At 41.7% G+C, this 26803-nt stretch overlaps 1 protein-coding gene across 1 annotated transcript in view; it reads right to left on the bottom strand.

The window, feature by feature from the left end:
* The window catches only part of ARMC9 (armadillo repeat containing 9), a 143822-nt gene that overhangs the window by 74533 nt on the left and 42486 nt on the right, over window positions 1-26803 (bottom strand). The window contains exons 10-12 of the mRNA XM_063098022.1: window positions 10756-10790; window positions 7417-7528; window positions 4601-4693 (exon numbers count right to left, since the gene is read on the bottom strand). Of these exons, the coding sequence (XP_062954092.1) occupies window positions 4601-4693; window positions 7417-7528; window positions 10756-10790 (240 nt within the window). The remainder of the gene's footprint in view (window positions 1-4600; window positions 4694-7416; window positions 7529-10755; window positions 10791-26803) is intronic.

Raw genomic sequence — 26803 nt, 5'->3', positions numbered from 1 at the left:
ATATTTTTAAGCAGAGTACAAAATGCCTGGTGAGGTGAGCCCAGACTCTTATCTGCACTTGGATAGCCTTGCCCACGTACTGATGAAGTTCCAGCTCTCCTTTCCACATCCTGCTGTGTGGATGAGCTGTGGACAGTCTTTTCACCCCACAGAAATGTTCTCATGTGATCAACTCCTGAGAATTAGAAGTAGAACAGGTGAGCTTAAAAGCCAAAATTACAGAGCACTTCACCATTCCCCTCAGCCATATATATACTGCTGCAGGACAACAGGTACCTGGCTGACCTTTCAATCCTGCCAGATGCCCTATATTTCCCAGGACTCTCTCCCAACCTTGACTACCAGTATCTCCAGTGGGGATCAAGAAATGCCCAGGGAAGTTATTTCCAACTATGACCCAACAATTTTGTTCATCCTATGTTCTCCTAGGTGTTTTCTTCTAACATGGGTACCCTCTCCTTGCAGAGTAAGGTTTGTGCTTGCTATGTTAGTGAACATAAAATCAAACACTGTATTACTTAGGATATATACACAGATGGGAAAATTATAAAGAAAGGCAAGGAACTGATAAACACAAAAGTCAGGATGTGCACACACATCTCATAGCAGCACTATTCTCTACAGCCAAAAGGTAGAAGCAACCCAAGAATCCATCAGTGGATGAATGGATAAGCAAAATGTGGTACATTCATACAACGGAATATTATTCAGCCTTAAAAAGGAAAGAAATTGGGTTTTTTGTGTGTTACTGGCTGGTACAGGGAAAGAAATTCTGACAGGTAGTCAACATGGATCAACCTTGAGGACTACTACAGTTTGAATATGTCCCCCCAAAAGCATGTGCTGGAAACTCAATCCCCAAAGCAACGGTGCTGGGGACTTAACAAGAGGTGATTAGGCCATGAGGGCTCTGCCCTCACGAATGGATTTGTGCCATTATCACAGGAGTGGGTTGGTTATCTTGAGAGCAGAGGAAAGGGTTCATTATAAAAAGGCAAGTTAAGTCCCCTTTTCTATCTATCTTTCTCTTTGAATCTCTCTCTCTCTCTAGCCCTCTTGCATACTGCCATAGGATGGTGCAGAAAGAAGGCCCTTGCAGAGGCTGGACCCTTGATCTTAGATTTCTCAGCCTCCAGACCTGTGAGCTAATAAATTTCTGTTCAGTATCAATTACCCAGTCTCAGATATTCTGCTATAGCAGCACAAAACTAATTAAAACAAGGACATTAGGCTAAGTGAAATTAGCCAGTGACAAAAAACCAAATACTATATGATTCCACTAATATGAGGTACTTCAAATAGTCAAAATCATAAAGACAGAAAATAGAATGGTGGTTGCCAGGGGCTGGGGGGAACAGAGAATTAGTGTTTAATGAGTAGAGAGTTTTAGTTTTATGAGATGAAAAGAGTTATGGAGATAGACGGAGGTGATGGTTGCACACATTATGAATGTATTTAATACCATTAAACTGGATGCTTAAAAACGGTTAAGATGGTAAATTTTATGTTATATGTGTTTTACCATAATTAAAAAAAGGTAGTTACCTCTTGATGAAAGGAGAGGGGGTGCAATGTATAAGCTTCAAAAGTACTGGAAGTTTCTATTTCTTAATCTTGGTAATAGAAACATCAGTATTTGTCCTCATATTTTCTACACTCATCTATGTGAATGATATATAAATATTTCAAAATTGAAAATATGAATCTGGGAAATAAGACAAAATTCCTCAGATTTAAGTAATCGTGCCTTTATATAAATGTATATATTATGCTGGATAGGTAAACTGTCAAATGTGGAAAATTGGACATCAGTACCTTCAGCAGTGTGAAACGTAGCTACAAAACATCAAAACAATCAGCTAAAAATAAAAAACTCAATCCACTGCAATTTGATTCAGTTTGATTAAGTTCAAGTTTTTTGGTCTAGAACATGACTCTCAAAAAGTGTGGTCCTGGGGGCCGGCCCGTAGCTCACTTGGGAGAGCGTGGTGCTGACAACACCAAGTCAAGGGTTAAGATCCCCTTGCCAGTCATCTTTAAAAACAAAAAAAACCAAAAAGACGTGTGGTCCTGTACCAGCAGCATCAGCATCACCTGAACACTTGCTGGAAATGCAAATCCTGAGACCCCACCCAGACCTGCTGAATGGAAACTGCAGGTGGGACCCAGTGATCTAAGCCCGCATGAGACCTCCAGGTGATAACGCTGCTCACTAAACTTTGAGAACCACTCAGCAAGAACGAACCAACGAGTTCTACTTCCTGTGTGAACAGCATCGTGTTACACAAGGGAGTCTTCCTGCGCTACAGATTCTCTAACATCTTAAGAGAACTCCAGTCATTCCTTCCTAAAAAAAAAATAAACAATAGCAATTAAATATAATAACTTGAGGAAGAAATTATACTCTCTTCAATGGCTACAGAGCACAGCATTATGACAAAAACCCTCATATATCATAAAACCTAAGACACCTTTCAGCAGATGACACATTTTTTTTTATATACTCAGGAAAGAAAAAACACTGCCAAGTAAGCTATAACATGCCATGGACTGTAAGATACACCCCAATAGCAGAGAGATTAAAATGGGGAAGGCGTGCGTCTTAGACGCAGTGAAGTAAGACAGGAAGAATCAGTACTGGATTTACTCTTTGAATTTGTAAGGCACAACAATACATTATTCAGCTGCTTCCTACCTTATAGGCTGGTTTTGTTACAATATACCCCAAAAGACAGACCAAGATGGATTCTCTGTAGCTGAGATGCCCTAAAACTATCAAACAGAGCCAGATGGCTATGGAGGGATGAGGGGTCAGACACGTGTCCCCCTACTTACAAAATACATGTTACTGACTGTCACGAGGCTTTCCTTTCCTGTAACTAAGCAGAAATCAGCTCTTCGAAGATAAGATCAAATCAGCTATTGCTGGGAATTCTACATTGACCTTCAGCAAGTCTACCCGGTGCCAGTCGTCAACCCCCCTCCTTTCATTCTTGGGGGCCCACTATGGCTCTGATTGGACAGAGAATTGGCTTCCCGGGCTTTCTTCTTCTGATAACAACTGCCATCTCTAAACCAGTTTTGCTTAGTCTACAGAGATAGCACAGTAATTCGTTCTTGTGTCCTATCATTACCTCTTGATGTCAAGGGACAAATTTCACTTTATTTTAATACTAAATCTCCACCCCAAGATGAACACGGGACTTTTGCTACATGTATCTTTCCTCACGGTACACATGCATGACTTCCCTTATAAATATTCATAGAATTCCTCACAACCTGCTGAATATGTAAAGCTGACCCTGCAAAGTGTAAAAACTGGTTCCCCCCCAACTCCTTCGGGGCGTGTACTTTTGTGTTTTCCCTGGGGGTCGGGTTTCCCTAATCTGCACATTGCCTTTTTAATTTTTTTTTCCTCCTTTTTCTCTAGAAATAAAGTTTCTCTTCTTCTTCCTCCGTGGATCTCATGGTTCTTTTTGTTAACATTTCCAATGCCATTAAAAATGCAAAAAGGAAAAGAACAACAGTGCAAGAAAATAAGTCAAGAACATAAGAGGCTATTATTATTCAAACTTAACACAATGCCTTCATGAGAACATTAACACTACATTCAAAGAATAAACTGGCAACTCAAAACTCTTGAATTGTATTGCCTGTACACACAACAGATTAATGTGTAATTCACTTTCCCAGGGTGCTGTTTTATCAGTGAGCTCTAAAGGATTTGATACTCTACTAGGTACACACACTGTGGAGCCTAACAATAACTTTACATTTTAAGAGAATTCTTGATAAAAATTCAACTGTAATAATAATACAATATTTTCTTTACAATGCAAAACCTTCTTCTATGTGAGAAGTTCAAGATCCTGATCTCCCCCATATCCAGCGAAGTCTGGTGCAGATACAGGTAAGAGGGGCACGGAGAAGGGAGGAAGACCACCACGTAGCGACTACTCTGTGCCAGCCCAGGGCCAATGGCTTCCCCAGGTGACTGCACACAATCACCCCAACAACCTCGTGAGGCTGGCATGGCTCCTCTTCCTAGATGGGGAAGTTCCTGAGATTGAGTAACTTGTTAAGATGACCAGGCTAATAAGTGGAAAGGCAGAGGTTTGAAACCATTTTGTCTTACCAGAAATTCCATACCTTTCCCACTGCATCATTAGGCATACCTGTTCCAAAGCTTCATACAAATACTGTTAAAGACACATTTTTAGTTGGGCCCAGATGAAAAAAAACCAAAAAACAAAACTGAAATTACCAACCTTGTCCAACCTAAGTCATACTCAGTTTTCAGGACTCATGATAAGCAGTGGGGTGAGGGAAAGAGTTGGAAACTGGAGAAAAGGAAAAAGGGCAGAAAAGAGCTCCAGAGATGAATCAAGTAGTTCTAACGTATTTAGGACTCTTTACTAGAAGCAAGAAGTAGGCCAATATCCAGGGTGAACAATAGATCTCTTCGGCTCAATGTGGACATATGGTCACTATGCTGAAAATGTGCAGAGAAATTAAAGGCTCCTCCTCCCCCTGCCCATCAGCTAAGACCATTCCCGAGAACTGAGGGCCCTGGTCAGGCACTGGTCCATCTCTTACTGACCTGGTTGTGGCTATGACAGTCCAAGAGGTCGTTGCTGATGTAGGCTTGCAGAACAGTCTCCCTCTGCTCTCCAGGATGGGATGTGGTCAAGCGCTGGAGTGAAGAAAAACAAAAGTAACAAGACCTAAGTCATAATATAAAGAAAAACTTTCATACAGCCTGTATGTATTAAACAGCAGTACTAGTAACTACACATTCCCCCTAACAAAATAAACAATATCCAGCCAGGGGGCTAGTTAACCAGCCAACCAGTCAATTAACAAGAACCTATGATGTTGTACTTCCTAATGGATGATGTAGGGGATGCTGGAGTCAACTTACACATGTGAAATCTCCCACTTATACACATGACGTACAAGTGAAGTGGCAAGATGCCCGCATTGTAAGGGAGAGCTCACCAACACTTAGAGAGGCTTTTCTTGCAGGAAGCAAGCGGCTCAAGAGTTGGCCGCGGAAGAATGAGCAGACAATTAGCCAGCAAAGAGGAATGTGAGTGTTGTGGTGGATGGGGAAGCATGGTGTGGCTCAGGGAGGTACAAGAATACAGGATGCACTCAAGCAGGCTCGGTGAGCAGGGCCAGGCAGGCTGTGGAGAGCTTGGAGTGCATGCCATCCAACACATTAGACTTTGTCCCTCCTATGGGGACTGACAGAGCAATGCTGTGTGTGTGAATGTGTGTGTGTGCATGTGTGTGTAGGGGAAGCTGGCTGGGATTTTGAAGATCTTGAAAAGCCGTGAGTCTGTTATGTTGCTATATGTAAGAATCTACGTAATGTCCACAGTGCTAGAAGAAAACATTTGTGTGGGGAGCATGTGCAATGTGCATGTGGGGATATGAGAAAGCCAAACAACTGCAGTGAGCCAATGTCCTCACTTTCCCAGGGGAATCTCACTAGACAGAAATCCCGAGGCTGCTGTCCCTGCTCCTGGCTGCTGAGAGGCTGATATGCAAAGAACATCCTGGTTCTCAGCATGGCCGAGAGGACGAGCAAGAGCAGAAGACACCCCAGAACCGAAAGGAGACTGGGAAGGCCTCCAGAGGCAGGTGTTGCTAACAGACCCTGCCCACCATGGCCGGGGGAAGGCTTGAAGCTAAGAGGGGACTGTCCTGAAGGAGGAGCATGCCGGAATGGCACATCGGGGGCTGCTGCATTTCTGTCGAGTCCACTGGGGCTGAGGCAGGGACAAGGGGCTGGGGAAGGGGCACTGGAGGGAGACAGAGTCAAAACCATAAGAAACCTGTTTATTTTTCTAGTTATTCTAAGAAAATGTCATTCTCTTGGCAAAGGAACACCTGGTCTCAGCAAGCAGCTCAGGAGCAGCCTGCACTGAGCAGAAGTCCTGAATGAGCAGATGAAGAGCTGAATGGAAGAGGAGCTTCACAGCTTGAACAGAGAAAGGGTGCAAGGGCCACAGAGATTCCTCATGCGGTCCCCACCCTAGTCAACTGAGCCAAACAGAACCTGAACAGACAGCCACCCGACCGCAGGACTCTCTCTGCTGATCCTCCAGGCATACCTCAGGAGCACTACCAGACATCAGAAGTGCAAGTAAGCAGAGACTGGATTCTATCCAGACATGGGCACACTGCTCAAAGCATTCTGATGCCAAGATACTCTGTAATTTGGGGATCCATGAAGGGGTTTGATACTAATGCAGGATGAGTTAGAATGGATTGCACAGGTAAAGAGCTGACCAATGTTGGCTTAAGCCAGCAGTTCTCAAAGTATAGACTGAGGAACACTGGGGGTGCCCGAAATCCTTTCAGGGAGTCTACAAGGTCACAATTCTTTTCCTAATAATACTAACATATGATTTGCCTTTTTCATGATCATCTCTCAGAGGCTATATGAAGCCTGATATTGTAACAAATTGTATGCAAAAGCAGATATGAGAATCCAGCTGTCCTCCATTAAGCCGGACATTAATTTGCAAAAACATAAAACAATGCCACTCTTCTCATTAATTTTGCTTGTTGTTTGAAAAGTCATTTTTCATAAAAAATGTTTTTTATGTTAAAATGTAATATATTATTGTTCATTTTTAATGAATTAAGAAATATATATTTTAAATTGTCTCAGTTTTGGGCCAGCCCATGGCTCACTTGGGAGAGCGTGGTGCTGACAACACCAAGTCAAGGGTTAAGATCCCCTTACCAGTCGTCTTTTTATAAATAAATAAATAAATAAAGTCTCAGTTTTAACTTCTAATACTGTAAATATTCATGATAAAATTAACATAAACAAAAGTTCTTTGGGGGTCCTCAGTAATTTTTGAGAGTGTGAAGTGGTCTGAGACCAAAAAGCTTGAGAACCAACTGCTGCTTTAAACTGTGATCACTCTGAAGACTGGGGAGAAAAGTAACAATTTAGACTAGGCTTTATTTCCTTAAAGACTTGTTGGCGAGTTTTTGCCCTTGATGTCTACTCGGCGAGGCTGCATGGCAATACCAGCATCCAGTGGTCTCTGTGGAGTTGTGAGTAAGCCTGACCCCACACACTCACATGCGGACCCCACGCTCTGGGAGTGTGGTGTGTGAGCAGGAAAGGGCCCTGGCAGGGGCAGTCTCCTGCGCCTTGAAACTGCATGTATCACGTTATTGCATGAAGGCAATGGCAATCGAGGTCAATATAGGAGTTTATCAAAAGAGGCCAAGGCTATTTTCAGAAGCTGCTTTTATCTTTAGTTCTTGATATTAGCAGGCAGCAGGAAGAAAGATTTTTAGTGGGTGAGTTAGAAGATACAAGCAAGGTAGCCAGCCAAGAAAATCAGCATTGTCTTGTTTTGTTTTTAACTTCAAAGGAAAGGTACGTACCCAGCGCAGAGCCTGCAACAAGAAGGCTTTCAAGCGGTCACTCCCCCAAATCAAATCCTTCTTCAGTTTCTCATAATCCAGGGAAGGCAGTAATGGGACATCCTTCAACTTCCTGCTCAGCAACACAAGTACAAAGAGAAAGAAAAGGGCAAAAAGGCATGTTCATTATACCTCCTGCGAATCATGATATCCGATCTAGAGCTTGTCAGACAGAACAGACCAGCAGTGGCCCCACTGCCCCCACAGCCACCCTCCCAGCCTGGACTCCTGGAATGAACTCCAGCCTTTCATGGGGAAGGCTGGGTTCCAGGCTCCCCCACCCTAGCTTCAGCCAGCTCAGCTCTACCTCTTCTGTAGATGAACTGAGGTTTTATTTAATGTTTTTTTCTAAAATGAGGAGTCTCTGCCTGAACAAGTTCAGAAACCACTGCATTCATCTTAGGCCAGGCTCCACATGATGGGAAAGAAATCACCTTGGATTTCCACCAAAGTTTTATTTAGAATTCAAAGCAAAGTCTAAAGATTATTAGCATCAGCAGGCTCCAAGAGTTCTACCTAAAAGCCCGAAGCCACTGTCCCTCTCAAATCTGTGGGACCAGACTGGGGGAATGGGAAGGCCAGATCAGGGGACAGGAAACAACTGTGAAGAGTAAGTTAGTGGACAACTTGACCCTCCGAGTGGTAGGAGGGAGTAATCAGGAGGCAGCATGGCGGTATATGGTACCTATGAGATGGGCTGGAGGACAATTTGCAAACCCTCCTCAAGAAGACTACAAGTCAAAGACCTCAGGGAAACCCAGGTTCCAATTCTTTGATTAGAGATCCACATAGCTCAAACTGACACAACACCTGCATTTGGTTAGCCAGAAAGGAAAAGTACCACCTCAGATTCCTTATCACTAAAACAAGTGTCTTCACATTTTTTGTTGTTGTTTTGCTGAATAAAAGGAGATTAGAGTACATGGAAAAACTGATGAAAACTGAAGGAGGACTGTAATCTAGTTAATAGTACTGCATCATTGTTAATTTCCTCATTTTAATATTATACTACAGGGCCGGCCCGTGGCTCACTCGGTAGAGTGCGGTGCTGAGAACACCAAGGCCCCGGGTTCGGATCCCATATACGGATGGCCGGTTCGCTCACTGGCTGAGCGTGGTGCTGACAACACCAAATCAAGGGTTAAGATCCCCTTACCGGTCATCTTTAAAAAAAAATATATATATATATTATACTACAGTCATGTAAGACGTCACCGTTGGGGAAGCTGGGGGACTCAACTTCCTGTGAATCGATAATTATTTCAAAATAAAAACCTAAAACCTAAACCCAAAACAGAAATATGATTCTTCCAGTATAAAGGAAAAAAAGGAGACTGCACAATATTTAATGGAGATTAATGAAGAGTTTGGTGAAAAGAGTCAAGATGTAGGGTTTCAGTTGTTAACGATGGAATGGAAACTGAAATGATAGCTCCGGGAAGTAGCATTTTGGGTAATTTACATTTTCTTCTTCATACATTTCTACAGCATGCAAATTTTCTACAATGAGCATGTATTACTTACATAATGAGAAAAATACATGCTAGTTTTTTTTTTTAATGTTAGTTTTTAAAATACAAAATGAGATTCTCTTACAGGGCTGGAAGAAAGGGCCAGAAAATAGGACAACAAATGAGATCTCAGGAAACACTCCTCGGGGAGAAGTGTCTTCTGTTTTCTACATCACACAGTAAACATGTGTACACATGCACTTTGACTATTCTGACACTTTTTTTCCCTGAGGCAGATGCAATTATGAGTTTAAACATTAAAAAAGCTGCTTTTAAAATTCCAATTGTTAATATTTGGCTAATATTCTTCAAAAGTGTCAGTCATGAAAGACAAAGACTGAAGATTGATTTTGACTTAAAGGAAACTAAGAAGACATGACAACTAAATCAACATCTGATCCTGGGTGGGATCCTGGGTCAGAGAAACGACATAATAGAACAACTGGTAAAATGTGAAGAAGTTCTACAGATTAGAGGCTCATAATGTATCAATGACAACATTCTGATTTTCATAGCTATACTAGGCTTGTGTAAAATATTAACACTGGGGAGCCTGGGTGAAGGGTATATGGGAATTCTCTGTACTATTTTTGCAACTCAAATTATTTTAACATAAATCTTTTTCTAAAAAAATTTAAAATTTAAAATGTAAACAGATTCTTATTCTAGACAAAAAAGTTCCAATTGCAAAGCCAAGTTTGATAATGTTCTATAGCTGGGATGCTTCCTTTGGAGGGAAGAAAAACTATCATATTTGGGCCATATATACTTGCCAATAATGGAATGTTGCCAACTAAGTTCATTAGCAACTAAGCTGCTCAGCAATTTCTGTGGTCCAGCCACTCTCCCACTGCCCAAGAGGGCTGTGTCATGCCTTCTCCTCTGTCCTCTTAACCTCCTCCACAAACTAGCCCCTCCCTTTATTCTCTGCAGGTGACCTTGCCTCTTATGTAACTGAGAATAATATTAGCAAACCTCCAGAGTTTATTACGTCTCTGGCACTGTACAAAGTGCTCTATACATATTAACTCATTTTTATCCTCACAACAATCCTATAATAGAATAACTATTATTTTTCTCATTTTATAAATGAGGAAACTGAGGCACAGAGAAGATATATAAGTAGTCCAAGGTCACAGAGCCAGCAGCAGAGGTGTGGCAGAAGAGAACAAAATGTGGGGTCAATGTCAGACTCAGGCAGGGATGAGGGAGGGGAAACGTTGTGGCCACCTCAGGTATTTAGTAATCTCACAGCGCTGGCTCCCCCCGCCTGCAACTGGCTCAAAGCATCACCAGAACCCATCCCAGTCCTCACGTCCAAGTCAAAGGTTCTCACTTCCTTGCTGCCACAACACACACACCTGATGAAGTGCACTGAACTAGACACTCCCTTGGGTGACAGCCTAAGTGATCTGGATGGGAATGCTCAGGCATACACACAGCTATTCTATGGCTCTGGTCACAGCGTGAACCAGCAGAGAACATAAAACTTAGACACCGCAATGCTCTGTTGACTGTGCTACAACAGATTAAATTCATTCTATAAAATACCATGGGAATAATTCAACAGTTTTATCCATTTGATGCTACCTTATCAAAATAAATAGAAATAACATTAAAAGACAATTCTCGTTTAACATTACTTATAATTAATGTCCACATGCAGCTCTAGCTCAAAGGCATTCCTCTAAGTTAACTGTTAAAATGAGTGTTTATTAAAGCTACTTTGAATTCCAGTTTTACACACAGCTGTCCTCCTTATCAAAAATTCCTAAGAGCAATTACTTACATGGGTGCCAAAGAGGCTCGTAGCATGGTTGAAGCCTGAGGGGAAGGGGGCAGAAGAAAACAGATGGTGTTAAACATTGATAGCAATGCATTAATTCTAAATCACTCTAACAGCACACAATCAACAGATTTGTAAAGTTTTTTGGTTTTTTTGTTTTTTGGCAACTGGTCGGTAAGAGGATCCGAACTCTTGACCTTGGTGCTATAATATCGCATTCTAACCAACTGAGGATTTGCAAAGTTTTTAATGCCCCAGGATTCTCCAACCAAAGTCATATATGATTAAATGATTAGCTCAAACCAAAGTGAAGTAATACACTACCCATGCATTTTACAAGCCACTCACCTCAGTCTGTTGCTAATCCGCTCTAAGCAAGCTCTACTAAAAACGTGAATTCTCCTAGACCGAACTCCCAGAGGCACCTAAAGCTGCCTGGTCAAAGACATTATGCAGAACAAAAACAATGTAAATCTTACATTATCCTGCTTTTTTTCTTTATTAAGATTTTCTCTTTAAGTATAAAAATAACACAAGTACTTTGTACCAAGTCAAATACTCTAACAGTGTTTAAAGAAAGAAATTAATAATCACTCTTCTATCCCACTCTCTTTTAATCCTGTCTATAGGTCAAATCACTGTCTACTTTATGGAAATTCATGTCGTCCCATTTATTGTGTGTGTGTGTGTGTGTGTGTGTGTGTGCGCGTGTGTGTGTCTATTGCTGCTCCAGGCAGTGCTGTATTAAATATGTACTAAAATAGATTTGAAAAACAAATAATCAAATGCAATGTGTGGCACTTGTTTGGAACAACTCAAACCAACTGTAAAAAAATATTTTGAGAAAATAAGGGAAATCTGAATATGGACTGGACTGGTATTACATAATAATAAGGAATTAGTGTTAATTGCACTTGGCATTGTAGTTATATGGATTTTTTTTTAAAGCCCTTATCTGTTAGAGATATATATTGAATTATTTACAGATGAAATCATACGTTTGGAATTAGCTTTAAAGAACTCCAGTTAGCTCAGTTGGTTAGAATGTAGTGTTGGTAACACCAAGGTCTAGGGTTTGAATCCCTGTACCAGCCACCAAAAAAACAAAATTAAAATTAAGAACTCCGGGGGGAAAAAAATAAGTAGAGAAAAAGTAACAGAGGGCCGGCCCGTGGCTCACTCGGGAGAGTGTGGTGCTGATAACACCAAGGCCACGGGTTCGGATCCCTATATAGGGTGGCTGGTTGGCTCACTTGGGAGAGTGTGGTGCTGAGAACAGCAAGTCAAGGGTTAAGATCCCCTTACCAGTCATCTTTAAAAAAAAAGAAAAAGAAAAAGAAAAAGTAACGGAGATTAGTTAAATGTCATCAATTGCTGAAACTGGGTGATGGGCACATAAGGACTCACTTTATGATTCTCTCTACTTTTGGGTGTTTGAAAATACTTAAAAAACAGACAAACAAAAAGCCTGTTCCCAAACTTGTTTATCCATCGTCACTTCCTGGTACTTTTTGCTCTGTGGGCTAAACTACACTCCTAAAAGTGGTCAGGCTGGATCAAAGGGTATGTGATTTTTGATTCTGGTAAGTATTGTCTGCACTCCTGTTTCCTCATCAATACTGGACACTATCACTCTTTAAAACGTTTCTCGATTCCATGTTAAAACAGCTATCTCATTATTGTTTTAATTTTTTAAACATTAACAATATTGGTCATTATTTTTCACTAGATATTCTTTGCTTTTTGACCTTGCCTTCACACCTTATGTGACACCAGACTGTTTTCATGGGTTTCAGTATCACCTAAGAAGGTCTACTCTACTTCAAGGTTATACACACATTTTCTCTCAACTTTCCTCACACTTTTATAGTCGCCTTTCTGGAATTTATGTAACTGTACATTCCTTCATGGTATGAGTTCTCTTCTTGTTCTCTGAGAACCAGTTATGCTGGCACCATGTAAGCCAGTCCCACCTGGGTAACCCAGCTCAGCCTGACATGCTTCAGTGAGTCTTGCTGCCACTGTTTCTTTTCCTCTCCTCCTTATAAACATTTGAATTTGAACACTGAGGTGGAAGAAGTGTGATCTCTAGGCCCCACAGCTCCCTGCGGTCAGACCTCAGCTGCTTCTCACATTTCCCAGCCTCTGGATGCATCTGACTTTGGGACCCATGAAATAAATCACCCTTCCTCCCTCCGCCAAAGACTAGGCTTACAGCCCTCCTTAGATCTATTTGTGCACTCTCCAGTCCCTTGCTATTCAGAGTGCACTTCTCAGACAAGTGACATCAGCATCACCTTGCTAGAAATGTAGAATCTTAGGTCTCATCCCTAGTCTCCCAAGCCAGATCTGCAATTCAACCCGGTTCCCGGCACACATGTCTGCACGTTAAAGTCTGGGAGCCCCAATTCTGGTCCATAACCTGTTTATTCCTCAGCCAGTGACATTCTGTTCTGATAACAGTCACAATATAGGAAGTTCATACCTGGTAAGGCAAGTTCTTCATTACTCTAATTTTTCGAACACTTTTGGTTATTCTCAGATATTTATCTACTTAATTTTATACAATACCTATAAATTAGCTTTGTAATGGGAATCAAAGGTGTTTTTTGTTCACTGGTTTATCTGAAAGGAAAGGGAAATCTTAGCTCTCTGGAGAGCCCTTCCTGAAGAGGCAGACAGTAGTCCCCATTCCCCTCTGTGTCACCATGGCTCTCGAACAGAACGTTATCTACACTTACCATATTGAACTGTGATCATTTTGCAATTATTTCTGTGTCTTTCTCCTTCAGCAGACAATGAGTTTCATAAGGGTTGGAGATACATCACCCTCACGTCCCCAGTGCCCAGTACAGCCTGGACATACAGGGGCAGTCAATCAACACTTGTTAAATGAATGAATGAAGGCTGACTTCCAAAAGTAGGCATTCCAGAGTCCTCTACTGATTAATAAATAAGTGGCCCTGCCTAACGACTCTGTTACTGATTACTTCCCTCTGTGATATCTATAGACCACGTAGATTCCCACCTGGCAGACATTAAACCCCACTTTTTAATGGCTCATGACTATGTATGTTTTCATATTTTTAACTCTTGATTGTTTTAAAGGAATTATGTATTCCTGTTATTGGCTTAAATAGTGAGGAGTTCAGAAAATAAGCTTGAACTGTCATCTAAATCACTCATCTAACATGTTACAGAGACCAAGAAACTAAGATAAGAAGTCAAAATCATCAATCACAGAACAATTTTCCCCCCAAGCTAACAATGGACACAGAATGGATAAGCCTCAAAAAGGATCCCCTTGCTAAGGAGTTGCTAAGGAAGCCCTGACTCCAACCACCTGGGTGCTATCTGATTTCTAGGATTCTATGCTGAGAGCTCAGGGAAAGGCCCTCTATGGCCTGGGGCATCAGAAGGAAGCTGGTGCCCCCAACCACAGCAGACCTGTGAACAGACAGGTGGTAGTCCCACGCCTGAGGACCTGTGAACGGACAGGTGGTGGTCTCCCATCTCTGGACATGTGAACAGACAGGTGGTGGTCTCCCATCTGAGGACCTGAGAACGGACAGGTGGTGTTCTCCCATCTTAGGAAGCTCAGTACAAATACAGAGCAACCTATCCAGAGCACAGTTAAAAGAAAGTGGAGCAACTAATGTATTAACCCTTCAATTGGCTACATCAGGCCAGGCTCAGTGCAAGGGTCTGTGGAACCCTTGGGCATGAGAGAAGTAAACATCTACCTAAGCCAAGGTGAAATGACAGCATTCCTGCATCCATCACTTCTCAGCCACAGGAAGGAACCGGAGCCAACCCTCACACAGCAGCCACTGCTCCCTGAGCTGGTGGTCACAGTGTGTGTGTGTCGGGGAGTGGCTGTACTGGGGTCACACCCAGCCTAGGACAGCTCTTGTTCCTCTGAACAGCCAGAGGAGAGCTCTGCTAATGATACATAATGTCAGCCTTCAAAAGTGTGATCAAAGACAGTATTAGGTATAACGTGAAGAAAAGTGTTCCTTGGTCAAATCTGACTGGAGATTTCTGGGTAAACAAGGGTGAGCAGTCCTTTACTGTGGGACTCCTTGAGAGTCTCCAGTGTGCTTGTTAAACCAAAGGTTGTTCTGTTTCAGGACAGGGAGATGCTGTGGGATTAGTGTCTATAGGCACATACTTTTGGAAAAAGGTTAAAAGAGCATCAGGAGGGCAGCAGGAGCTTGCTGCCCAGTGAGGAGCTGAAAGAAGGAGCTGAGCTTGACAGCAGCTGAGGCATCCAGGCCACCGTCACAGAGCAGGCCCATTTCTCCCACCCCTCCTGCCCTGCCCACTCACGTGGACTCGCACAGTGCCACTGCTACTCACGCCGCACAGAAGCGCACGCGCGTAGGGGAGGCAGGACTACTCGATCCATTTCTGTTGCTTATAACAAAATACCTGGAACTGGGTCATTTGTAAGAAAATGAAATTTATTGCTTACTGTTTCAGAGGCTGGGAAATCCAAAGTCCAGGGGACATATGTGGTAAGGGTCTTCTTTAGTGGTGGCTTTACAGCAATGCAGGGTCTCACATTGCAGAAAATGGTGGAGCAGAGAGAGAGACTCTTACATGCTCTCATTTTAAAGCTCTCAGAACCACACCGCTGACCACCATTGTTATCTATTCACTACCACATGGTCCTGCATCTAATCACTTCTTCATGGCCCCACCTTTCAGTTGCCATAATAGGATTCCCCACCCTCAACAGTTACAATGCGGATTAAGCTTCAGTGACTTGGGGGGCCATCCAATCCACTGCATTCAGCCCCTGAATGAAGTTTATGTCCTTCTCACAGGTAAATACATTCATTCCATCCGCAAAGTCTTAACTTGTTTCAACTCAAAAGTCCAAAGTTCAAAGTCCCATATGTGAAATCAAAACAAGTTATCTACTGCCAAGATACAATGGTGGGACAAGCATAGCATACATATTCCCATTAAAAAAGGGAAAAATAGGCCAAAAGAAAGAGGTAACAGGTCCTAAACAAGTCCGAAACCCAGCAAGATGGGCATTAAATCTTAAAGCTGGCAAATCATGTCCCTTGACTCATGTTCGATGTCCTCTGCACACCGGTGTGGGGGTTGGGCCTCCAAGTCCTAGGGCAGCTCTGCTTCTATGGCTTTTCTGGTCTTAGGCCATGCCTCAGTTCTTGCATGCTGGTGATGCACGCTGGTAGCTCTATAGTTCTGGGGTCTCCATGGTGGTCCCACTCTTGTGGCTCCACTAGGCATGTCACTGATGGGGGTTTTCTGCTGCAACTCCAACCCCACATTTTCCCCTTAGCATTGCTCTAGGGAAGACTCTATGCTGTGACTCTGCCCCTGCAACAGATCTTTTCCTAGGTCCCCAGGTTTTTCCATACATCCTTTGAAATCAGGATGGAGGCTCCCAAGCCTAGACAGTGCCAGCATTCTACAAGCCTGCAGACTTAACACCACATGAACTCCCGTAAGGCTTCTGGCTTGTGTTTTCCAAAGCTGTGGGTCCTGGAGCCAATTTAGCCACAATTGCAGCAGCTGGAGCAGCCAAAGCAGCTGGGGTACTGGTGCTGGAAGCAGCTTCCTGAGGTGGCCCTGTGCAGTGAGCCCATGAGTGCCTCAGGCCTGTTCCCCAAGACCATTCTGACTCCCTAGGCCTCTGGGCCTGTAATGGAAGAGGCAGCCTCTAAAATGCCTTCAAGGTCTTTTTTCCCCGTCTCTTGATAATCCCTTTCTTCTGTACTAATCTCCTTAGCAAATGTTAGCTGGGCTACACCATTGAATTGTTCTCCTGAAAATGCTCTCTGCTTCTTTACCACATGGCCACGCTGCAAATTTTCCAAATCTTTACACTCTGCTTTCCTTTTAATTATAAATTCTGGTTTTATGTCATGCCTTTGCCACCATAACTCAATATAGGTTGTTACAAGTAGCCATGCAGCTTCCTGAATGCTTTGCTACTTAGAAATTTCTTCTACCAAAAACCCTGGGTCAGCACCTTGAAGTTCCACATTCCATAAAATTTGGGGGCAAGAACAGAATGCATCCAAGTTCCTTAGCAGTTCACGGCAAGGGTGATCTCTGCCCCAGTTTCCAGTAAGACTCTTCTCATTTACAGCAGTGATCTTTTCAGAATGGCATTTACTGTCCATATTTCTATCAGCATTCTGCTCACCATCATTTAACCAGTCTCTAATAAAGTTCCAAACTTCCCCTGGTTTTCTTGTCTTCTAAAGTCCCACCAGCAGCTAGGCTTTTTGTAGCCTGCTCTTTCTAATTCTTCCAGCCTCTCTTCAACACCCAGTTCCAAAGCTGCTTCCACATTTTCAAGTATTTGTTATAAGCAACACTGGATTCCTGGTACCAAGTTTCTGTACTCATCCATTTCTTTTGCTTATAACAAAATACATGGAACTGGGTGATTTATAAGAAAAAGAAATTTATTGCTTACAGTTTCGGAGGCTGGGAAGTCTAAAGCCCAGGGAACACATCCCGTGAGCATCTTCTTTGGTGGTGGTTTTACAGCAATGCAGGAGTCTCACATGTCAGAAAATGGCAGAGTAGAGAGAGACAGATTCTCAATGCTCTCCTTTTAAAGCCCTCAGAACCATGCCCATCACTACCATTATTAATTTATTCATTAGGGCATGGTACTAAGAATCTAATCACCTCTTCAAGGCCCCACCTTTCAATTACCATAATAGGATTTCCCACCCACTTGACATTGTGACAGTAGGGGCTAAGTTCTGAGGGGACATAAATTCACTGCAGCCCTGGACCTCAGGAAAGGTTCGAACAGCCAGTGGTACACGTGGGGCATGTGTCCTGGCCAGGGGACTGAGGAGGTGATGGAAGCCAGAGAAGGAGAGGAGCGTCCCCACTATATGGAGAAAGGAGGCTGCTATGGCCAACTTTACAGCAGAAGGGTACATACACAAAACAAAAAATGCTTCACCTTGAAGCAACGACAGGTATCGAGCAAGAGAGTAACATGATCAGATACTTGCACGACACCTGACTCCTTCCCGGAACATGAAAGGTATAAACAAATAAGTAAGACACAACCAGAAAGGTCACTTTGGCTCCCATGTGAACAAGTGACCAATAAAGAGAAAGCTTTGAGACCAAGGCCAGTTAGGAAATGTGACTTTGAGCTAGGTGAGAACCAGGGAGAGCCTGAACAAACACAGGCAACTGAGATGCAGGCAGGGAGAGAGAGGCTCTTTCAGATCACAGTGACCACCTGAACATGGGCAAAGGAGAGGGAAAAGCCTCGGACAATTCCCAGGTGTTGCCCAGAGGGTCATTCACGAAGACAGGGAACACAGGAGGGAGACCACCTGTGTGGAGGAAAAGATGAGCCTGATTTGGACACAAAAAATGTGGTGAACCTGTCAGTCATTCACGGGAGAAGGCCAGTAAGTCTGGGTTTGGAGCTCTGGTCTGAGCTAACGGCCATCGAGGTTCTACCAACTGGCTGAGATAGAATAGTGCTGCATTGTAGCAGCCTGTATAGCAGGTTAGCTTGGGGATGGGACAAGCACTGGTGTGTGAGGAGTGGTGGAGTGCGGGGAGCTAGGTGGGCGCCTCCTCAATCCATGGAGCACGGGACTCAGAATGACTGCTTGGATGTGCAGAGGCAACGGGCAAGAGTAGAATCCTGCCAGACTTAGGAAAAGCACCTACGGTACAGCAAGGACTGAAGATGCTGAACCTCAAGCCAGACCTACATGACGCTCAACAGGAAGCTTCAGGAAGAATCCTCCTCTGCAGAAAAATGCCATAGCAATGTTCCCGAACAACCATGTGTTGGGGAAATTAAGGTTTATAGTCCTGTTCAGGCTTCAGAGGCACTGCTAGGTCTCTGACTGAAGAATGACCCCACACAGGCTATGTGCCAGACTCTCCGAAACTGTGCAGGCATACAGGATAGGTGCTTAGTAACCATTAGATAAGAATGAAAATAAGTCCTGGAGCTTCTTGGACCTTGGGGACCTGGCCAGTTCCCAAGGCCAGAGAACCTCCTTAAGACTTAAAACTAAAGATCAAAACATTAATAGAATAAGCACAATTGCATGTTTGCATGCAGACTAATGTTATCAGTCTGCCGCTGGGTAATATAATCAGGATTTTGCCAAACTGCTTTCCAAATTCTCACCTGTGGAGTGGACGCACTGCCTGGGACAATTCCAACTGGGACTCCAAATCGCTGTTCACGGGACTTCCTGGCATTGCTTGGATCTGGATGTAGGAGTTTCCCCAATTTGGTGATGTAAATACTGTTTAATTCTATTTTTAATATTCCTACATAATCTTGCTTTCTTTGCTTACTTGCTTATTGCTGTATCTTAATAAACATCATGAATTGGCTTATTAGTGTGACGTGTGGTTTCTTTTGCCAACAAATCCTTTAAACCTAAACAAAAGTAAAACTTTTGGCACAATACCGTGCAAGGCCATGCAGAGAGAGTGACCACCACCACCACCACCACCACCAGCTGTAGAGAGCACTTACATTTATAAAGCAAATGTATTTCACAGGGCCTGGCCTCCAAAGCCCTGTAGTTTCAGGTTTAGCCTAACTTTTTAAAATTACATATAGAAATGTTAAGCTTGCAAAAGACAGGAAACTTTCCCCAGGCTAAAGTCTCTGACGTAGATAAAGAATTGTAACACAGCAAAATTGTGGGCTCAAGGACAGATGTCCTTGGTGCAGGTTAACCTAAAGTTGCTTTATTGTTATGTAAAAATATTGAGGAAACTGATGTAGAAAAAGACAGTATTTGCTAAGAACAAGCTTTTGGTGGTGGATGGATCTACTTAACCTTTTGCAAATTGCATTATGGAATGTCACTCTGTTATTTCACTGATGTTACCAGCTTCTATTGTTAAACTATACTTAGCCATAACTCCACCTATGTTCCTTTTCTGTAACTTTCTGGCCTGGAGAATAAATACTGAGAAACCCAGTTCAGGGTTATTTTTCCAAGAAGGAATGCCTCTCTCTTGAGGGTTCCTGGAAATTAACCCCTTCAGAGCTTCTCACTGCTCAGAAGAAATGGGCTTTGAGTAATCCTTTTTGTGTCTCTGTCACCCAATGGGGAGAGAGTGTAACAACCAGCCCTAGCCCCTGCAGGTTTTTGTTGGGTAGAAGTACAAGAAGTACAAGCCTTCTAAGATTCACATGTCTGGGCCTTTAATAAATTTAATGCTAGGGCAGGCCCATGGCTTACTCGGGAGAGTGTGGTGCTGATAACACCAAGATCAAGGGTTTGGATCCCTGTACAGGCCAGCCACCAAAAAATAAAATACATAAAACTCTAAAAGATAAAGGAAATATACTAAAAGGACATGGAAGACTCTCAAAAATGTTAATTTAAAAGACACAGTTGTAGCACAATATGTATAATAAAACCTTAAAAAATATATATATTTTAAAGGCCTATATATTAAATATATAATATATATTATATATATATATATATAAAAGGAATATTAAAAAAAGAATTAAACAGTATTTACAACACAGGCAAATGGGTTACCTACAGGAGGAGGGTGAGATGGGCTGAATGTGAAGGAGGAAAGGAGTCAGTGTTTTGCTCCATTTACTGTCAAACTGGTATGTTTTCTAGCTGACTCTGCATAGACTGCAGCAAGGGAGCTGCTCTGCTACATATGAAACCCTGACCCAGAAGCAGGGCAATCCACCAACAGTTTAGCTCAAGGTTCCCCATGTGACTCGTGTTATCTTAGAATTACTTGTGTAATTGTAGAAAACAAAAAACTCTATCTCTTGTGCCCTAAGAGAGAAGTTTCTCTCTAACTTCTTATCACTATGCTGCTGATAACAAATCCAATTCCTCTGGTATCCCAGAGCAAATTTGGAAGCCTGATAAGGTAAGGACAAAGCTGTGATTATGCAGTGACATGCAGGGTCAGACTGGAAGAGGCCACCTGGGAGAGTTCTCTGCCTCAAGAAGACGAACGCCCTCATCATAAATCCTTCTGGGAGCACCTGGATTCATGATCAGCTCGGGTAACGCAGATAGCGTTTTGGACACAGTTACCTGGGCATGAACTAGGGGAGGGCACTAGTTCCTCCCTCTCTGGTGTTTCTGTGATAAGGTGCCCCACCAGTTGCTCATTCCTCTCCCCCAGGATAGGGGGGTGACACACAGGGTTTGTGAGATTGGGAAAACCTGGGCATGGAGAGAGCCTGCCAGAGAGGACACGGGCGGCTCTGCTCATCCATGCTGCCCCACGTGGTGGCCATGATGGTGGCAGGGGTGGAGGGCCGAGCTTGGCCAGAGCTGCCCAGGACTGGGTGGGTACACTTCTGTAATTCCCGGGTTAAAAGTAGAAAACCCACCTGACTACAAATAAGATCCACATTGTCAAATGTGAGCTTTGCCAGTACCAATGGTGATATTTTCAGCAACTTTTTCCTTCATCTTTTTGTCCTGTTTTTCTATTGGTTCAGAACTCAGGGCGGAAGAAGGGTGCTATTTGAACTTTAAACAGTGAATAAGGTTGCAGAAGCCCATATGCTCATTAACAGCCAGATTCAGACACCAGTATCAAAAGTACTGACTTTACAGAAACCAGCAGTTTTCTGATGGGGCCCAGTCAAGCCCCTTTTCAGAATTTAGCTGGAATAGACAAGCTCACAGAGCACTCCAGGAGGAGCTGACCAGGGATTACGCTAAAAAGGAAGCTGATCGGTGCCCACTTATTTATCTTAAAATTGATGGCATTCTGTTTGGTCCTAGAGTAGAATTTATCCCCCTGAAAATATAAAAAGCAAGCAACCTTCCAACTCTTAAACCGTATCGATTCAGTCACCAGGCATCCCATCTAAACTGTATCGTAATTTCCTTTTTCATACATTATAAATCTGAGCTCCTGAGAATGATATCACAAATTGACTTTAAGTGTGCCTAGTCAACAACGACTTTTACTCATGCACTTTTTATCATCTTGTAGCAAAATCTGCTAGGAACAGTAAAAGACTGCAACTTTTTATCATCTTGTAGGGAAATCTGCTAGGAATAGTAAAAGGTTGTCTGCAGCTTTTATAGCCTGTTCCTAAGCCAATGACTCAATAGAGAGAAACGATTATGAGCTAAACTAAATATGGCTCATCCTCCCTCCCTTGTTTGCTAATGCTTAGAATCTATACCTTGATGCCAATGGAACAGCCAAGGATGACAGGACTAGTCTCTTGACAGATGATATCAGTAACTTCTAGTGGGATAAAATATCTACAGCTCTTTTGTACCCCTGCTCCCTTTTAAACTGACACTTAATAACATGACATCAGTTTTAAATCAAGTGGGTGCATCGCTCTTCCTACAGAAAACAGAAATATAAGGATGCTTGTGTATGTAACATATGATGGGATTTTATAACACAAACCTGGAAAACACTAAGCGTTTGATGAATTGATAAATAAATAGGAAGGAGGGAAGGAAGGAGTAAACCTATCACACACAGATCCTGCTATGCTAACGGCTGCTATCGTTTCTGGAAAACACTCTGCTCCTTAACTGACTTCATGCTAACTGTACAGTGTATACACGGTGTAACCAGTCCTCAGAGATCTGGCTGGAAGACCCTTTTCCTGCAGGGCTCTTGAGGAAGTTACTTTTCTTTCTTTTTTTTTTTTTTAGAGGATTATAAATGATATTTTATTATGATTATGACTAGTTTTACTTTTTGAGAGGATCAGCCGACCCAGTATTCCACCTTCATAAACCTATACTGTCATTACCCCAACTCTACGTCATTTTAACCTTTCATTAAACTTCAGTTGTTGATTCACTGAATCACAGATGACCAGTGGAGATTCTGCTGGGGATGGAAATATTTTCTCTCATGCTATGAATTGTGTTTTCACAAATTCAACTTGTGAAGGTTGAAAATTTTTAACTTTGATTTTTTTTTTTTTACATTTATTTTATTTTATTTTGTCAATATACAATGTGGTTGATTATTGTGGCCCATTGCCAAACACTCCCTCCCCCCTCCCTCTCCCCCTTCCCACCCAACAATGTCCTCTCTGTATGCCTGTCGTATCAACTTCAAGGAATTGCAATTGTTATGTCCTCTTCCCCCCCACCCCCTGGTTTTTTTTTTTTTGTGTGTGTGTGTGTGTGTGTGAATTTATTTATTTATTTTTAGCTCCCATCAATAAGAGAGAACATGTGATATTTCTCTTTCTGTGCCTGACTTGTTTAACTTAATATAAGTCTCTCAAGGTCCATCCATGTTGTTGCAAATGGCAGTATTTCATTCTTTTTTTATAGCAGAGTAGTATTCCATTGTGGAGATATACCACATTTTCCGTATCCACTCATCTGATGATGGACATTTGGGCTGGTTCCAACTCTTGGCTATTGTAAAGAGTGCTGCGATGAACACTGGGGAACAGGTATACCTTCGATTTGATGATTTCCATTCTTCTGGGTATATTCCCAGCAGTGGGATAGCTGGGTCATATGGCAGATCTATCTGCAATTGTTTGAGGAACCTCCATACCATTTTCCATAGTGGCTGCACCAGTTTGCATTCCCACCAACAATGTATGAGAGTTCCTTTTCCTCCACAACCTCGCCAGCATTTATCATTCAGCCTTTTGGATTTTAGCCATCCTAACTGGGGTGAGATGGTATCTCAGTGTGGTTTTTTTTCATTGATTTGCATTTCCCGAATGCTGAGTGATGTTGAGCATTTTTTCATATGTCTGTTGGCCATTTGTATATCTTCCTTAGAGAAATGCCCACTTAGCTCTTTTGCCCATTTTTTAATTGGGTTGCTTGTTTTTTTCTTGTAAAGTTGTTTGAGTTCCTTGTATATTCTGGATATTAATCCTTTGTCAGATGTATATTTTGCAAATAGTTTCTCACACGCTGTTGGTTGTCTTTTAACTCTTTTAATTATTTCTTTTGCTGTGCAGCTTTTTAGTTTGATATAATCCCATTTGTTTATTTTCCCTTTGGTTGCCTCTGCTTTTGGGGTCATATTCATGAAGTCTGTGTCCAGTCCTACTGCCTGAAGTGTTTCTCCTATGTTTTCTTTAAGAAGTTTTATTGTTTCAGGGCATATATTTAATTCTTTAATCCATTTTGAGTTGACTTTAGTGTATGGTGAGAGGTATGGGTCTAGTTTCATTCTCCTGCATATTGATATCCACTTCTCCCAGCACCATTTGCTGAAAAGGCAGTCTCTTCCCCAATGTATAGGCTTGGTGCCTTTGTCAAAGATCAGATGGCAGTAAGTGTGTGGGTTGATTTCTGGATTCTCTATTCTATTCCATTGATCAGTGTGCCTGTTTTTACACCAGTACCATACTGTTTTGGTTATTATAGCTTTGTAGTATAGTTTAAAGTCGGGTAGTGTTATGCCTCCAGCTTTATTTATTTTGCTCAGCATTACTTTGGCTATGCATGGTCTTTTAATCCATATAAATGTCTGGATAGTTCTTTCCATTTCTGAGAAAAATGTCTTTGGAATTTTGATGGGGACTGCATTGAATTTGTATATCACTTTGGGGAGTATGGACATTTTCACTATGTTGATTCTTCCAATCCAAGAGCATGGGATATCTTTCCATCTTCTTGTATCCTCTCTAACTTCTCTCAGCAGTGGTTTGTAGTTCTCATTATAGATATTTTTCACCTCCTTGGTTAACTCAATTCCTAAGTAAATTTTTTTTTTTGGTGGCTATTATAAATGGGCAAGCTTTCTTGATTTCCTTTTCTGCATGTCCACTATTGGAGAATAGAAATGCTACTGATTTTTGTGTGTTGATTTTGTATACTGTGCTGAAATCATTTATCAACTCCAAGAGTTTTTTTGTAGAGGCTTTAGGCTGTTCGATATATAAGATCATGTCGTCTGAAAACAGGGACAGTTTGACTTCATTTTTTCCAATCTGGATGCCCTTAATTTCCTTCTCTTCTCTGATTGCTCTGGCTAGTACTTCCAACACTATGTTGAATAGGAGTGGTGAGAGTGGACATCCTTGTCTAATTCCTGTTCTTAAAGGAAAAGCTTTCAGCTTTTCTCCATTCAGGATGATATTGGCAGTGGGTTTGTCATATATGGCTTTAATTATGTTGAGATACTTTCCCTCTATACCTAACTTATAGAGGGTCTTTGTCATGAATGAGTGCTGAACTTTATCAAATGCTTTTTCAGCATCTATAGAGATGATCATATGGTCCTTGTGTTTGAGTTTATTAATATGGTGTATCACATTTATTGATTTGCGTATGTTGAACCAAACTTGCATCCCTGGGATGAATCCCACTTGATCGTGGTGAATAATTTTACGTATGTGTTGCTGTACTCTGTTTGCTAGTATTTTAGTGAGGATTTTTGCATCTATATTCATCAAGGATATCGGCCTGTAGTTTTCTTTTTGGGTTATATCTTTACCTGGTTTTGGTATCAGGATGATATTTGCTTCATAGAATGAGTTTGGGAGATTTGTGTCTGTTTCAATCTTTTGGAATAGTTTGTAAAGAATCGGTGTCAATTCCTCTTTGAATGTTTGGTAAAATTCTGCTGTGAATCCATCTGGTCCTGGGCTTTTCTTTGTTGGGAGCCTTCTGATAACAGCTTCAATCTCCTTTATTGTTATTGGTCTGTTCAAATTTTCTACGTCTTCATGGTTCAGGTTTGGGAGCTTGTGTGTGTCCAGAAATTTATCCATTTCCTCCAGATTTTCAAATTTGTTGGCGTATAGTTGTTTATAGTAGTCTCGAATGATTCCTTCTATTTCAGATGAATCAGTTGTAATATCGCCTTTTTCATTTCTAATTTTTGTTATTTGAGTCTTCTCTCTTCTTTTTTTGTTAGCCATGCTAATGGTTTGTCAATTTTATTTATCTTTTCAAAAAACCAACTTTTTGATTCCTTGATCTTTTGAATTGTTTTTTGGTTTTCAATTTCATTCAGTTCTGCTCTGATCTTAATGATTTCTTTCCATCTGCTAACTTTAGGTTTGGATTGTTCTTGTTTTTCTAGTTCTTTAAGGTGAAGTGTTAGGTTGTTCACTTGCCATCTTTCCATTCTTCTGAAGTGAGCATTTAATGCAATAAATTTCCCCCTCAATACTGCTTTTGCAGTATCCCACAGGTTTTGGTATGATGTATCATTGTTTTCATTAGTTTCAAGAAATTTTTTGATTTCCTGCTTGATTTCTTCTTGGACCCATATGTCATTTAGTAGAATGCTGTTTAATTTCCATGTGTTTGTATAGTTTCCAGAGTTTCGTTTGTTATTAATTTCTAGTTTTAATCCATTGTGGTCTGAGAAGATACATGGGATAATTCCAATTTTTTTGAATTTATTGAGACTTGATTTGTGACCTAATATGTGATCTATCCTGGAGAATGATCCATGTGCTGATGAGAAGAATGAATATTCTGAGGTTGGTGGGTGGAATGTTCTGTAGATATCTGCCAATTCCAATTGGTCTAGAGTCTTGTTTAGATCTTGTGTTTCTCTACTGATTCTTTGTCTAGATGATGTGTCTAATATTGACAGTGGGGTGTTCAGGTCCACTGCTGTTATGGTATTAGTGTCTATTTCCTTCTTTAGGTCTAATCGAGTTTGTTTTATAAATCTGGCTGCTCCAACATTGGGTGCGTACATATTTATGATTGTTATGTCTTCTTGATGGATCAGTCCTTTTATCATTAAGTAGTGTCCCTCATTGTCTCTTTTTATGGTTTTTAGTTTAAAGTCTATTTTGTCAGATATAAGAATAGCTACTCCAGCTCGTTTTTCTTTTCTGTTTGCATGGTAAATCTTTTTCCATCCTTTCACTCTTAGTCTGTGTGAATCTTTATGGGTCTCTTGAAGGCAGCATATATTTGGGTCCTCCTTTTTAATCCATTCAGCCAGTCTGTGTCTTTTGATTGGGGAATTTAAGCCTTTTACATTAAGAGTTGTTATTGAAAAGTGTTGATTTATTCCTAGCATTTTATTGATTATTGTTTGGTTGTTTTAGGTGTCTTTTGTTCCTTGCTTT

The sequence above is a fragment of the Cynocephalus volans genome, chromosome 1 (assembly GCF_027409185.1).
Source record: "Cynocephalus volans isolate mCynVol1 chromosome 1, mCynVol1.pri, whole genome shotgun sequence".
Classification (NCBI taxonomy): Eukaryota; Metazoa; Chordata; class Mammalia; order Dermoptera; family Cynocephalidae; genus Cynocephalus; species Cynocephalus volans.
The sequence above is the reverse complement of the archived record's forward strand: the minus strand, read 5'-3'. Positions and strand labels throughout refer to the sequence as shown.